The sequence below is a fragment of the Triturus cristatus genome, chromosome 2_2, assembly GCF_964204655.1.
Source record: "Triturus cristatus chromosome 2_2, aTriCri1.1, whole genome shotgun sequence".
Taxonomy (NCBI): Eukaryota; Metazoa; Chordata; class Amphibia; order Caudata; family Salamandridae; genus Triturus; species Triturus cristatus.
The window spans coordinates 1,254,717,271-1,254,731,151 of NC_140582.1; the positions used below are offsets into that span (position 1 = coordinate 1,254,717,271).

The 13,881-nt window shown below is 49.7% G+C and overlaps 1 protein-coding gene across 1 annotated transcript in view; it reads left to right on the top strand.

The window, feature by feature from the left end:
* The window catches only part of LOC146863539 (uncharacterized), a 243,864-nt gene that overhangs the window by 92,869 nt on the left and 137,114 nt on the right, over window positions 1-13,881 (top strand). Inside the window, exon 3 of the mRNA XM_085643000.1 lies at window positions 2,312-2,326. Coding sequence (XP_085499126.1) covers window positions 2,312-2,326 — 15 coding nt within the window. The remainder of the gene's footprint in view (window positions 1-2,311; window positions 2,327-13,881) is intronic.

Sequence of the window (13,881 nt, forward strand, 5' to 3'; positions counted from 1 at the left end):
TTGGCCCGGGCTTCGCCCGGGCGCCGCCCGCGTTGCGGGAGGCGCCGTGGTCTTTTAAAGAGCTCTCTTGCCTCAGCTGTGTGCGCTCGCAGGGCCTTCTGGGGGTTGTAGTTGGGCCAACCCACGCTGGCTGTTCCGATCCCCTCGCGGGTCCGAGGCTGCTGGCGCAGGGCGATTCAAGGAATGTAGCAGATGCTCCCAAGTTGGACCGTTCCCCTCACGGTGAGCACAAAGGGTTTCAGCGCGCGTCCCGCGTTGCGGGAGGCGCCGCGGTCTTTTAAAGGGCTCTCTTGCCTCAGCTGTGTGCGCTCGCAGGGCCTTCTGGGGGTTGTAGTTGGGCCAACCCACGCTGGCTGTTCCGATCCCCTCGCGGGTCCGAGGCTGCTGGCGCAGGGCGATTCAAGGAATGTAGCAGATGCTCCCAAGTTGGACTGTTCCCCTCACGGTGAGCGCAAAGGGTTTCAGCGCGCGTACAATGTTACTTTTTCACTTTTCCTTTGTACTCTAGAAAAAATGTGTCTTTCTAACACAAAATTTATCTTTTTACAAAAATGCTTTTCCAATTTGTTTTTCCCAACTTGATAAACATTTTCATTGCCATCACTTTCATCTTCTTCTTGAGAAGACACTCAAATGCTGCATGTTTTGCGACCTTCAACACCTAAGTTGTGGAGCAAGGTATGTCATTTACATGATGGAGAGAACTTTTCCTCACCAATAGCAATGAGGTAAAATTCCAGCAAACCTATCCACTGTTTCCATGGTAGACTAGGTTCACCCACCGAATTTAAAAAAAAAAGAGGCGGTTGTGACATTTTAGTTGCAGCCATAGCGAAAGAAAACCAAAATCATGGAGAAGAGGACTGGAATTCCCAATAAATGTCGCACTATAGTCTAGAAAAAGTATAAACAGGTCTCCAGGAAAATCCAATACCAGTGAAAATAACGTCATACATAAGGGTACACATCACAGTAAAGGCAAGATGATAAAATGATGTATGTTTGAATATCAAACTGTTTAAAGGACTATTTATGTGGTAAAATAAAGTGGTTGAAGCATACACCAGCCACTTAATATATGGAAAGCTGAGACTATCCGCGTGAGGAAAGCTGGCAGACTGAAAGGCACAAAAACTGCTGGAGAAGAAATCGAGTTTTCATAAGACCGTAGTAACACAACGAACAGAGGATACGAACTCCCCTCTAAAACTTGAAGGCCCCACACGCTCGCTGTGGTGAAGCTACTCGGAGAAAGAGTGGTCCACAGGGGAGACCACCTCCCATCCGCTGTACCCACCCCAGGAAGGGCACATGAAGCTCCGGCGCACTGTGCCCACCGCTGCCGGCAAAGGTGGAAGCAGAGCCGGAAAACACCAGAGGAACACCAGGTGAGGGCACAGGATCCTCTCACGACAAGCACCGGTGTTGGGGGGACGAACAGGATACAATCTGCGCTCCTCACAGGGAAACTCGCACTGGCAGCGGCACAGCACAAGAGACTGGCTTTACGCATGGCGCCGGGGGTCAAAGGTGAAACTCAACAGGAGGGTAAGGCCCTTCAACAGGCACTCACTCCCCTATGCCAGGAGAAACCAACTACAGGAGCTCTAGAATGAAGATGCAAAGCCAGCTACAGAAGACCCAGGAGGAAACCAGGACCTAGATAGAACTGTCCAACAGTGACAAGACAAAGAGGAGGTGCAGACCATCAGACCAGCATGGTGTCACTGTTCATGTAGAGTACAGCTGTCTCAGAAGAGGTTGTGGGTGGTGGTGAACCATCCCCACACGGTAGAATCATTGTCAGTGGTAAAAAGAGAGAGATGACATGGTAAAGGTACCAGGAGATTCCTTACTTCATCTCTCCACCACCACAAGTTCCAGTCAGCTGGAGTCAGCTGTGGAATGCTCACACTACAAAGTCATGGTACACACCAACTGGGCTAGGAAAGGAGGGGAGATGGAATGCACCAATTATATTAATTATAACAGCTTCCCAAATAGAAAAGCCAGGGGGAGTTCGAATTCAGCAAGCCCCTTCGGGGAAGTACCGAGGTAGACCTTTGGCATCAACGTAGTCAGAGTCGCAAGGACATTATCCCCGTAACGGTCTCCGGACGCGCGGCTCAGCGCGTGTGAGAAGTGCTCTGGTTCGGGTCTCAGCGGGGCTGCTCCGGGATGTGATCGGGTTCTGCAGGGTGACAGCGGGACACGAGGAGCTTGACTCGAGGACGGCAGGTCAAACGCAGTTGCAAAAAGTAACGGGATTGACAAGCCCCGAGCAATCCCAGGGCGGAGCTTATGAAGGAAGTCCGAGGGAAGGTAGGTGACGCCCCTCACCGGATTCTGGGAGATGTAGTCCCTCACACCAATGCCCCGGCATTACTCGCACCCGCTCACCTCCAGTGTGGTTCCCGCCCCTAACTGCGCCGGGACGTGACATGTAGTTTAAAGGGGAAAAATACATAAGTGGAAGACATTGTGATAAGATTTAGATTTGCATTCAGAGGGGCAACATATGCATTTATTTAAATGCAAATGTCTGAACCTTTTATATGTGACTTAATAAGGTGAAAATAGGTTTTAGAATAAATTCAAGCCAAAACATAATTTTTGGGTTGTATGACCAGTTGCAAAATGTAGGGATAAAACTTGCTGTCAAGGTATACACAGTTTACTCTTATGGTTTTACCTAGCTTATCTAACAACAGAAAATAACAGTGACGTATTTAAACTGATTAGAAGATATGATTAGGTAAGCAATTTGACCACTTCCAGAGGGAGGAAGGTGAGAAATATATGAAAGCTGAATACCTTAGTCACAGAGCCAACAGCACAATGTCGCCAGTAGTAATGTTATAGAACAGAAATCCTCTTCCACAGTGCAAAATGTTGTACTACCAGAAGGGTTTATGAATCCCTTCTCCTGTGTTGTTTGCTATTGATTTGCGCACTACATTTGATCATCGGAGTTTTCTTTGGCAATAACAGTACTAATAAAGCCTGTGTAAAGAACTCCAAAAGCACTAGCAGTTATAATAGGTCAATTGGCATTGCCCCCGGGACCTGGCCCACCCGGGGGCTTAATTACATGAAAGCATTTTATTTTTTATTTTCTCCGCCGGATTCGTGCACCCAGCTTTTTTTGGCCCTGGGTGGTCCCTGTGGGACACCCTGAGCAGGCCTAGGGGGTCAGGATGTTTCTACCCAGCCCCCTTTTCTTGTTTTTCATCTTTGTTTTACTGATTTCTTGTGACTCGGTTACCGAGTCACAAGATGGCTACCGACGCTTTCTGGTTTGGAGTGTTGGCAGCCAATTAGAATGAAGCTCGGGCTCTGGAAGAGTCGCGACTCCTCCTCGCTGCTCAGATATTGATATTTTTCTGTTTTTTAATTTCTCAGGAACTACTGAATGGATTTACACCATTTAAAAAAAGGGCACTTTCTGAACCAACAGCTACCTTTTTGCCAAGTTTGGTGGAATTCTGTTCAGCAGTTCGGGCTATAGCCTGTTCCAAAAATTCCTATGGAAATTAACATGGAGAAAACGAGCTTCGGGACCCCCTTTTTCTCAGCCCCCGCTTGACAAATCACCCTGAAACTTTGAGGATAACAGCTGACCAGAGCGCCCCACCAGTTTTGAAAATTTCACGAAGATTCGTCAAACGGCCTTGATAATTAGGCCTGCCTGCTGCAGGGCCTGTAAAACTTCCCTCAGGTGGACCAGGTGGTTCTCCAAGGTGGAACTAAAGACAGCAATATCATCTAGATATGCTGCACTAAAGTTGTGCAGGCCTGAAGGAACGCGATTCAACAATCTTTGGAAAGTGGCAGGTGCATTTTTCATCTTAAGCTGAAAGTGGCCTTCTGGGGGTGAACATGCTGACCTCTTCTTTGCTCCCTGGGTGAGTCCAATCGGCCTCTACCCTGATGTTAAATCAAAAGTACTGTCACATTTGGCTGCACCCAGCTTATCATTAAGCTCATCTGCCCTTGAAATGAGGTGTGCATCAGTTTTAGTGACTGCATTTAAACCCCTGTAATTCACACAGAACCTCATCTCTGGTTTTCCAGCTTCTGAGGGGAGCAGTACCACTGGGCTAACTGAGGGACTTTCAGAAGGTTCAATCACCCCAGGCTCTAGCATCTTGCTTACCTCAGCTGTGATGCATTCTTTGACATGAAGAGACAGTCTGTATATTTTGTTTTTGCTAGGGGGCTATCGCCAGTGTACACACCATGGGTCCACCATGTTGTCTGACCAATGGTCAAAGAGAAGAGCGCAGCAAACTGACCTAGGACTTGCATGCAGTCAGTTTGCTGTTGGTCAATCAGAGAGTCTGATGAGACAACTCCCTCTGCTGAACTATCTTGCGGATTATTTGACAGTAGGTCAGGGAGGGGTTCACTTTCCTTCTCCTAGCCTCCAGCAGTGACCTTCCATGAGCATGGTCAGGTTAGCTCTGTCCTGGTGTGGCTCTAAGCGATTTTCATGGAGAACCCTGTGAGGACTCATAAGGGTGCCTAAGTGTACCAAGTAGGTGACTTCCCCTTTTTTTCGCAAAATGGGATAGGGCCCAGTCCACTTCTCCTGTAGGGCCCTAGGGGCCACAGGCTCCACCACCCACACCAACTGACCTGGCTGGTACTCAACCAGTTCTGACTTCTGGTCATACCCGGGCTTGATAAGATCCTGGCTGACCTCCAAATGTTTGAAAGAGAAAAGACGGACTTCAAAATAGAAAAGGGGCTGGAGTTGGAAGTTGGGTCACCACAACCGAAAGAGGACTTTCAGATTTCTTGGGGTAGGGTGGTCCCAACAAGATCACCAATGAGGTAAGGAACCAGAGCGCAGCATACTCCGAGCAGGACATTGGGAAAAAGCAAAACATCAGGAAAGAGCAGGACGCCGTGAGAAGCCCCGCACACGCCGCTGAAGGAGCTCAGCTGGACGATATCAAAGAGAGCAAGAGCCACCAGGCAGGAGCACAGGACAAGAATCCTGACAACCCTGAAGATGCGCTGGAAACATGGACGGAGGATACCACCAGGAGAGGTCTACACGCCGGCCACAATTCTGCTGCTACCGTCATTTTAATTCAGACTGCTGCTGGACACTCTCGATTAAAATTGAATTTGAAACGATCTCTTACCCCCACTCTTCACGCATCACCGGGAATCCCGGCTGTACAGACTCGGTCACTATGTTGTCGAGGGCGCGCTCTAGTCATCGGGGGCATATTCTGCATAAATCATGCACGCTGCGCGGAAGCGCACAGCGGGCGCGCCAAAGGCACACTAAGACAAGCCCGTCTGCACCCGTCAGCGTCCCAGAAGCGGCCAGCGCCAGCAACGCTGCCCAGGCTCCTTTAGAACTGCCGGGTGGTCTCCAGGTTTATAGCCGAGCTGACATGTTAGCCCTAAATATCCAACGTGCTGACTGTGAAGGGTTCTGGCCGGCACCTGATAATTGGAACAGGGGTGAGGAGTGTCAGTTCAGCTTTCGTACTAAGCTAGACGACTATACTCCTCCTGCTGGTCTCCCTTCAAACACCCGGAGAATTACATAAGGGGAGCGCTAATTAACGCCCGCTCATTCATTAAACATGCCCCGGATATAACTCCTGTCAGATGAGCAGCTCGATATATTATTATGACCGAGACATGGCTGAATGAATTTTCCTCATTAGCGATTGAGTTCCCAGGGGTTATAAAATAGTGAGGGTCAACCGTAAAGAGGGAAGTGGTGGTGGAATTGCAGTAGTGTTCAGGGACATGTGGACGTTTACTCGTGAAAACACTATGGGCATCAGTGATGGAGAGGCTCTAGACTTCAGTATCGCTATCTCCCCGCATTTCAAACTCGACGGCACACTGGTGTACAGACCGCCCGGCCCACCCGGAGCCTTTTTGAAAACCTTAGATGAGGTGATTGTCCCTAGGGTCCTCCGCTTCTCGAACTTCCTGCTTCTTGGTGATTTTAATATTCATTTGGATTGTCCAGAGGCGAATGATACCAGGGAGTTTTATGACTCGCTTGATAAGGCGCAACTCACTCAATGGACTAACTCCCCGTCCCTTAGTAGAGGGCATCTTTTAGATCCAGTATGCTCAAACTTTCCTTTGTTTATTACCGAACCCGTGCAAGTATCCTGGTCAGATAATTTCTTGATACAGTTTTCCTGGACCATCGCGCCTTCTCCCTTATTTCAGGGACTCCCTCAAGGCCGACCTTCGCCAAGAATTGATTCAGCTGCATTTTGCAAGGTTTTGTCGGACACACGTCCCTCTACTAATTTGTCTAGTGCGCTGGAGAGGTTTACCAACTGGATTTCTCAGGCAATTGAGTTTCTTACCCCGCCCCATCGGAATAGAGGAGCAAGAATGACCCCTTCGAAACCTTGGTATTCTAGTAAGCTCAGGGAATTAAAACAGTCTTGTAAAACATTGGAACGCAGTTGGAGATTGGCCTACTGCCCCCAGGCCAAAATAGCGCTAAGGAAGGCCCAGCGGGTTTATATGCCGCTATCAGGGAGGCTAAAAGCTGCTTCTACACGGAACGCATCACCAGGTCAAAAAACAACTCGAAGGAAATCTTTGCTATTGTCCAGAGTTATTTAAAGCCCTGCGCTGAAAGTACTTCCTTTCCTGCCTCCACCGAATGGTGTGAGAAGTTATCTAGTTTCTTTATTGAGAAGATTCATGCCATCCAGGATAGTCTGGGCTCTAACTCACATGGGTAAGTTAGGTCTGTTAGCTCGTTCATTTCTGCCTCCGCCCAGCCAGTTTCCCTCCTGACAGGGTTCTCACCTATTGCCCTATCTGATACACTGTCCATTCTTAAATCACTCAAATAAGGTTCTCTGACTGACCCATGTCAGGCCAGGCTACTTGCTGAGGTAGCGGAGATGGTCAACTCTGAGGTGAATGCCATTCTAAATGTATCCCTCCATACTGCCACAGTGCCTTTGGATTGGAAGCAGGCTAAACTGCTGCCGCTATTAAAAAAGCCCTCCCTTGACCCCAATACTGTTGCTACCTATAGACCTATATCTCTCCTGCCGGCCTTGGCTAAGGTCTGCGAGAAAGCAGTTTTTAAACAGCTATCCACCTTTGTGGAGGCTTCTGGCGCCCTCCATCCAGCTCAATCTGGATTCAGAGCTTCCTATAGCACGGAGACGGCCTTAGTTGAAATATCTGAGGCAATAAGGGAATGCTTGGATGCAGGCGGCAGAGCGGCTCTGATTTTATTGGACCTCTCTGCCGCCTTCGACACGGTGCCCCATCACCAGCTACTTGCTCGCCTCTCAAGTATCGGGATCTCTGGCCAGGCCTGGGAGTGGCTCAAATCCTTTCTAGAGGACAGGACCCAACAGGTATGGCAGCCCCCGGTTTCCTCGGCTCCCAGACAGGTGACTACGGGAGTACCGCAGGGGTCTACTTTGAGCCCCCTGCTCTTTAACATATATGTTACTCCCCTGATCTACCTAGCAGAGGAGCTGGGAGTGAAGATCATAGCATACGCCGATGATACCCAGCTCCTCTTCACCGGAAAGAAAAATGATCTGTCCTTGGACAAAGTGAAAGGCTGTCTCTCCGCTGTTTTCAAATGGCTCAAACTGGTGCAGCTGAAGTGCAATGAAGACAAGTCAGAGGTCCTCCTGTATGGATCCTTTCCCCCGTTTTTTAGGGAAGTGATCTGGCCTTCAGAATACCCCCTACCCAATTCTGTTGGCAACCCCGCTAAGAACCTAGGGGTTTGGTTCAGTGAAGACCTCAGGTTTTCTACGCAGATCAAAAAACTAGCAGGAGAGTGCTTTGGAACCCTGAAATTCCTCAGAAAGCTTTTTCCCCTGCTGCCCGGTCAGCTAAGGAAATGGTGGCTCGTGCTCTTATCCTGTCACGTATTGACTACGCCAATGCTTTATACATTGGCCTGCCCGGTTCCCATTTAAGAAGACTGCAAACTATACAGAAAGCGGCAGCTAGGGTGCTGCTCGGTATTTCTGGAAGGTCAAGCATGAAGCAACATATACGGGACCTCCACTGGCTTCCCGTGGCCCGCCGGGTTCAGTTTAAAGCTCTTACCTTGGCGCATAGAGCTCTACACGGCGAGGGGCCACTTTATCTTAGGAGACGCTTCACCTTCTATGTTCCTCGTAGACATTTACGCTCCGCTGCTCACCGTCTGGCAGTCATTCCTAGTTTCTGCCTTACTCGTATGGGCGGTAGCGCCTTATCTTTTAAGGCGGCTGAAGCCGGGAATGCTCTTCCCTTGGAACTGCGTAATGTCCACGATATCAGACTGTTTAAGAAACATCTTAAAACCCTGCTCTTTAATTAACTCCTGGTACGATTAGCCTTCTATGTTTTCTTTTACTAGCACTCCTCGCCGGGACACTCCAGAGTATCCGTGCGTGCTATAAATGCAGTATAACATGACATAACATAACATAACATAACATACCATGGCACACAGCACAGCCCTGTGTGCTATGCCAACCTCACAAGGCATAACATATCGGTAAACCACCCCTAAGGCAGGCATGCAAGGAAATGACACTTTCTGCATGATCACCCCAAAGTTTTGGACTGGTGCTGCAGTTTTTTCAACTCTGAGAGTGCATTGAGGCCAGCTAACCAGACCCCTGTGCCAGCGCCCTGACCCTTGCGAACTGTATATTTGATCGGCTTATAGCCAATTGGCATAAATATGGTACCAGGAGTACCCAGGGCCTGTACATTAAACAGTTCCCCACGGACTGCAGCACTTATTGTGCTATCCTGAGTGTCTCCCAGCCTGCCACTGCAGCCTGGAACACCCGCTTTAGACTGCTAAACCGACTTTGCCATTTAAACTAATGGCAAAGCCCAAATCTCCCTGTTTGGTATAAGACACCCCACAGCAGGCCTGCTGCGTCCTAATGCAGCCTCCTGTATATTATTAAGTAGGACATTTATTTTTATAAGCCCTAACAGTACAAAGAAACCGAATTGTCGTTTTTACTGTGGAAAGGCTAGGAGCCCCATTGGTCAGTACAGGGTTACACGCTCAATGGTGCAAACTTCTGAATGGGACTACTGAATTTGGTATTTCAAATATCAAATGCATTGCTACATTAAACCCGAGTTGACAGGCAAGTACATATTAATGGAACCTTTAAGTAACTGCAACTTAGTTGCCACTCTGTTGCCCAAGTTTACCAGGACCTTTCGCAAATGCTGGCCTCAGCCTTTTACCCTCCTGGAAAGTATTGTGAACGGCTCCCAAGAGAGGGGATAGAGGCCTGTCATTTGAAGAGGTGTTACCTCTCTCTGGTAGAAGCCACACAGGGTGTGAGCCCACAAGGTGAGTGCGGCATGGTCTCTGTCACAGGGAACGCATACTCGGTACAGAAGTCAGCAGATCAGCCGCAGAAAAAGGTGCTTCTGCAAGAAAGGTGCCAGGGAAATATGAGTGGTGTGACCTGGAAGTAAACATCTGTTACAGGACACCGGACGAGAAGGGAAGTGTGTGCGAGGAGGAAAAAGCTGCAGCAGCCAGCATCCAAAGAGAAAACTCCACTGATCTTGTTGAGAAGATGGAGCTGGAAAGACTCTGAGAGCCACCGTCTGAGACGACGACACTACAACAATAGGGTGACCAAAGAGAGGGAGACCGAACGACAACACCAGAAGACGAGGACCAAGCTCAGGAACGGAGCGAGGAGAAGACACCACTCAGGGCATTTCCTGGCCCGGCGTGAGAGGCACCTTTGTCCCGATGGCTGCGGTCCTGTCACAGGAACGTGGCTCCAGCAAGTTACCCAATTTCCTTAGACCAAGCTTGTTATGGGGTGTAGAAATTTCCCATAGGTTGGTCGCTGGGGTCAAGCGGGAAACCACAAACCTCCAGACTAGTGACTGTCTTTGTCTTTAATACCTCTGACAGATATTTACTTCTTATACAATGAAAGTAATTGTTTCTACACTTCTGCTTGGCGTCATGTGTTGCTAACTGTAACAGTGAGCTACAATGGGCAAGTGGCCTTTGAAGGGTGTAGTGTTATCATGGAACACTTGGGCCATGATGTTCTGGCCACAAGGTTCTTGTGAGAATGTTGGTATTTGAAACGGGGATTTGCAACAGTGTGTGGAGAGCTGACGGAGCGGATTGCTGCGCAGCATCTGTATTACATTAAACTTATTTCCTCATCACTTCGGAGTCAAGAGTTATCACTACAAAGGGCAAGTGGGGACACTCAAAAAAGGGACAGCTCTTTTGTTAAGGCAGACAGGTTGGTGAAGGGAACAGAAAGGACAGAATAATTGTCAAATGTTTTTTCTGTGGGCATGTAGCCCTCAGGTGGTCACATCTCTAGGGAGCTACCAAGCTCCACACACCGAGAGAAGGGTTCAGCTACCCTTGGAGTGCGTTCAATAGTGCACTCTGGAATAGCTAGTTGTCACGAATTGTAGGAAGTCGTCATCAGGTGGGGCGGGACCTGGCATCCTATTGGCTAGTAAACACTCCATTCCCTGAGGGCACACCTGGCACTGAGACCTGGGTTCACATCTGGACTCAATCAATCAATCAGGGAGATTATAAGTGCGCTGCTCACCCGTGAGGGTCTTAAGGTGCGGAGGGTGGGGGGTTGCTGCTCCGGTCAGCCGAAGAGCCAGGTCTTGAGGGTTTTCCTGAAGATGTGCACGGTGGAGGCGTGCCTGATGTTGATCAGCAGCTCGTTCTAGGTCTTGGTCGCGATGTACGAGAAGGTTCTTCCATCCGTTCTTGCTCTGTGGATGCACAGGGGTTCGACAAGGGCGGCAGATCGTAGGTTCCTCTTGGGAACGAGGAAGGAGATTCTGTTGTTGAGAAATTGAGGGCTGGTGTTGTGGAGGCATTGGAGACTGGAGAGAGGACTGAAGAAGGACTGCCCTGCTGTTTCCTAGACCTGGAAATTGAGGCTGGACCAACCGCTGGGCTGCACCTGCTGACCCTTGGGCTAGCAAAGAGTGGACTGGACCGGTGTTGCCGGGCTCGAGGAAGTCATTCCCGAGTCCTGCTGTGACAGGACCAGGGACGCAAAAGCCGAATAAGGCCTGTTCTGGCAAGTCAGTAGTCAAAATCGCTTTACCGCCACTGACCACTAACATGCAGCCAGGTTGATTGGAACTCAATGCTAAAAAATGGAACCCAAATCTGCTGGACCTGGAAGACTTGTCGGAGTGCAGTTTGGTCCCCTAAGGTGGACACTAGCCTTCACCAAAGGGAACCACTGGTTTTGCTGTGACCTGAGACCAGTAGTTCAGTGGCAACTACTGGACCAAAGAGGGCTTTGAGGGACTTCAGGCCCTATGGCCATAGTCACGCCACCTGGACCATAGAACGAGGAGTGGCCCCAGGAAGACCCCAGGAAGACCCCTGTCGCCCACACAGCATCCTACAGCCTCTTCAGCATCCTGTAGCCCTTGCAGCACGGCCACTCCATTGAAGTCTATGACAGCCCCACAATAGAGCTTGAAAATGGACTGGAGACTGCTTTGGTGAGAAGGTAACTGTCCAATACCTCCCTACTGTCTGTCTTGAACTACTCACTGCCGGAGCTAAGTTGGCGCCTGATTTATTTTGTGTTGTATGATTTTCTTATTTTGTTATTTCGAATGCTTTACACTTGTTCCTTAGTCTGATTATGACAGCACAAAGCCACAGCTGCCCATGGTTGAGAAAAAGGTTTAACAACCGAGCTTTCATGGACCTAAGACGGTATTGTGAGTGTATTAGTCGGAAAGGTCTCAGAACCACACCATATAATACACCACTTCCCTCACACATATACAAATAGTACTCATGAGCTGCACAAATAAGACAATAGATTGTTTTTATTGTAACCTTTGCATAGTGCTTGATGTGCCGCACATTATGGTTCTGGGAATAGCTGTTGCCTGTTCCTATAAAATGCAATCTTTTTATTACGGTTTGGCACTCACATTTTTACGATATTTATTATAAACTGGAAACAACAGGTACATGCCTTCTAAGAAAACAGGCACTGGTAAATCCAATCGGTCTCACCTTGTTGACCTATTGGCTTTTCCCCTGCTTTTTCCTATGTTCTACAGCAGTGATAAAAAAAGTACTTTTAGGTGATGTACAGCATTGGAAACAACAGAAAGATGAAATGGTGTGATGGCATATGTGTGCCAGCGAAATGAAATGGCTGCCATTTTCTTTGTTTAATTATTATCCAAGATGGTAGACACCACTTTGATCAGTAAATGTAAAAAAAATTTTCCTGGGTGGGGGAGGAGGGCAAACGAAGCAGATGAGGAGAGAGAAACAAGGAGCTCCTTCCCTCCCTCCTTCCCTCTCTTGCACGCCCCCGGGAGGCGAGGTATACGGCTGGTTGCTCCAGGCCGGGAGATCAGCTAGGAGGCTTTCATGACACTTCCTATTTGCCCGCATCATCGCCGGGATGGAAATCGGATCGTTGGTCCCCTGGAGGCTGCTGTAACGATAGGCCGCGGAAGAGCTATTGTAAGTTTTGTAATTGAAGAAAGTGCTGTCGTCATAGGTAGACTAGGAGCCAAGAATGTAGTTAGGTAGATTTATTGTTCATGTAAGATGGTACAGGGTGCCCCACCGGGAGCAGCATCCTGCTGCTCAGCCCCTTCAATCTAACTGCTCTCTCCTGCAAAGCATGCACACACACCCAACATTCCATGACATCACACTCATGCAGGCTGAGCAGCCAGGACTAGGAAGTATAGGATATAACATATCTCCTTCCTTTAGAAACAAATAAAACAACAAGAAACAAATTGCTGGAACAATATCACAATTTGTTACTTAGTAAATAAAAATCAATTAAATCCCGAAAATCACATTAAATAGGTAAATGCTTACTTAGATCACAATAACGATCAATTGGCATTCTCGGATATTAAAATCGACAAGATCGGGGAGGAGCCAAGATGGCGACCGGAGCAGACGCTTGAGCGCCCGGCTCCGTCGGTCCGTGGCCTCGGACTACTATCCTGATGCCCATCCTCGCCGATTCTCGAGGTGCAACGTGTGCGAAGACGCGCTGACCGCGCTGCCGCTTTCCCGGAGTCTCAGCCCGCCCGGAGGCCCGAGTTCTGGGTGCTTTTGTCCTCTGCACTGAAACCCTGCGCCATTACGGCCGTAGCCGGCCCCCTGGACGCTCCGCAGTTACCGGACCAGCTAGCGCTAACCTGAGCCCCGCGGTCCAGATCTCACCTCGCACCACGGATCGTTGCCGGATGAGCCCGGGGAGGGACGGCCGGACACCTTCTTCACCCTGTGCCTGACGAGATGGAGCTGTGGGGTGAGCCCCGGTGCGGCGGGTCTCCTGCCCCGCTCTGAGGACCGCGCTGTGGGAGGCTGCGGCCCCCTTCACCTGTTGCCTAGCCAGCGGCGAAGGGAACCTGCGAGAAGAGAAGCGATTGTCGGCCTTTCCTGTTGCGGCGTAGACCTGAGGGGAATTGACCCCTTGCCATGACCCCCCCCCCTGGCCATTGCAACGTATAGCGGCGAAACATGGCGTTGAGTGCCTGCTCGTGGCTGGGGGGTGGTACTCCGGTCTCGCCCGCTGCCCACTTCGCCCTCCCTCTTCCGGACATCAGCTCCACAGTGTCGTCCCGGATTGCTGCCGATGTGGGGGCCCAGCTTCCGCTGACATGCGGCTCCGTTCTGGCTGTCCTGCGGGACTTCCAACTACAGATGTGCGCTGGCCTGCAGGCGCTGAGTGAGCGGTTTGACCCCATACTGTCGGTTGCGGGTCGTGAGCGCATTGTTTGTCATCCACAGGGCGTGGGTCTCCCGGTGCCTTTGTCCTCTTGTGGGGACGCAACGGCGGTGTATGATTGTGCTACACTGGT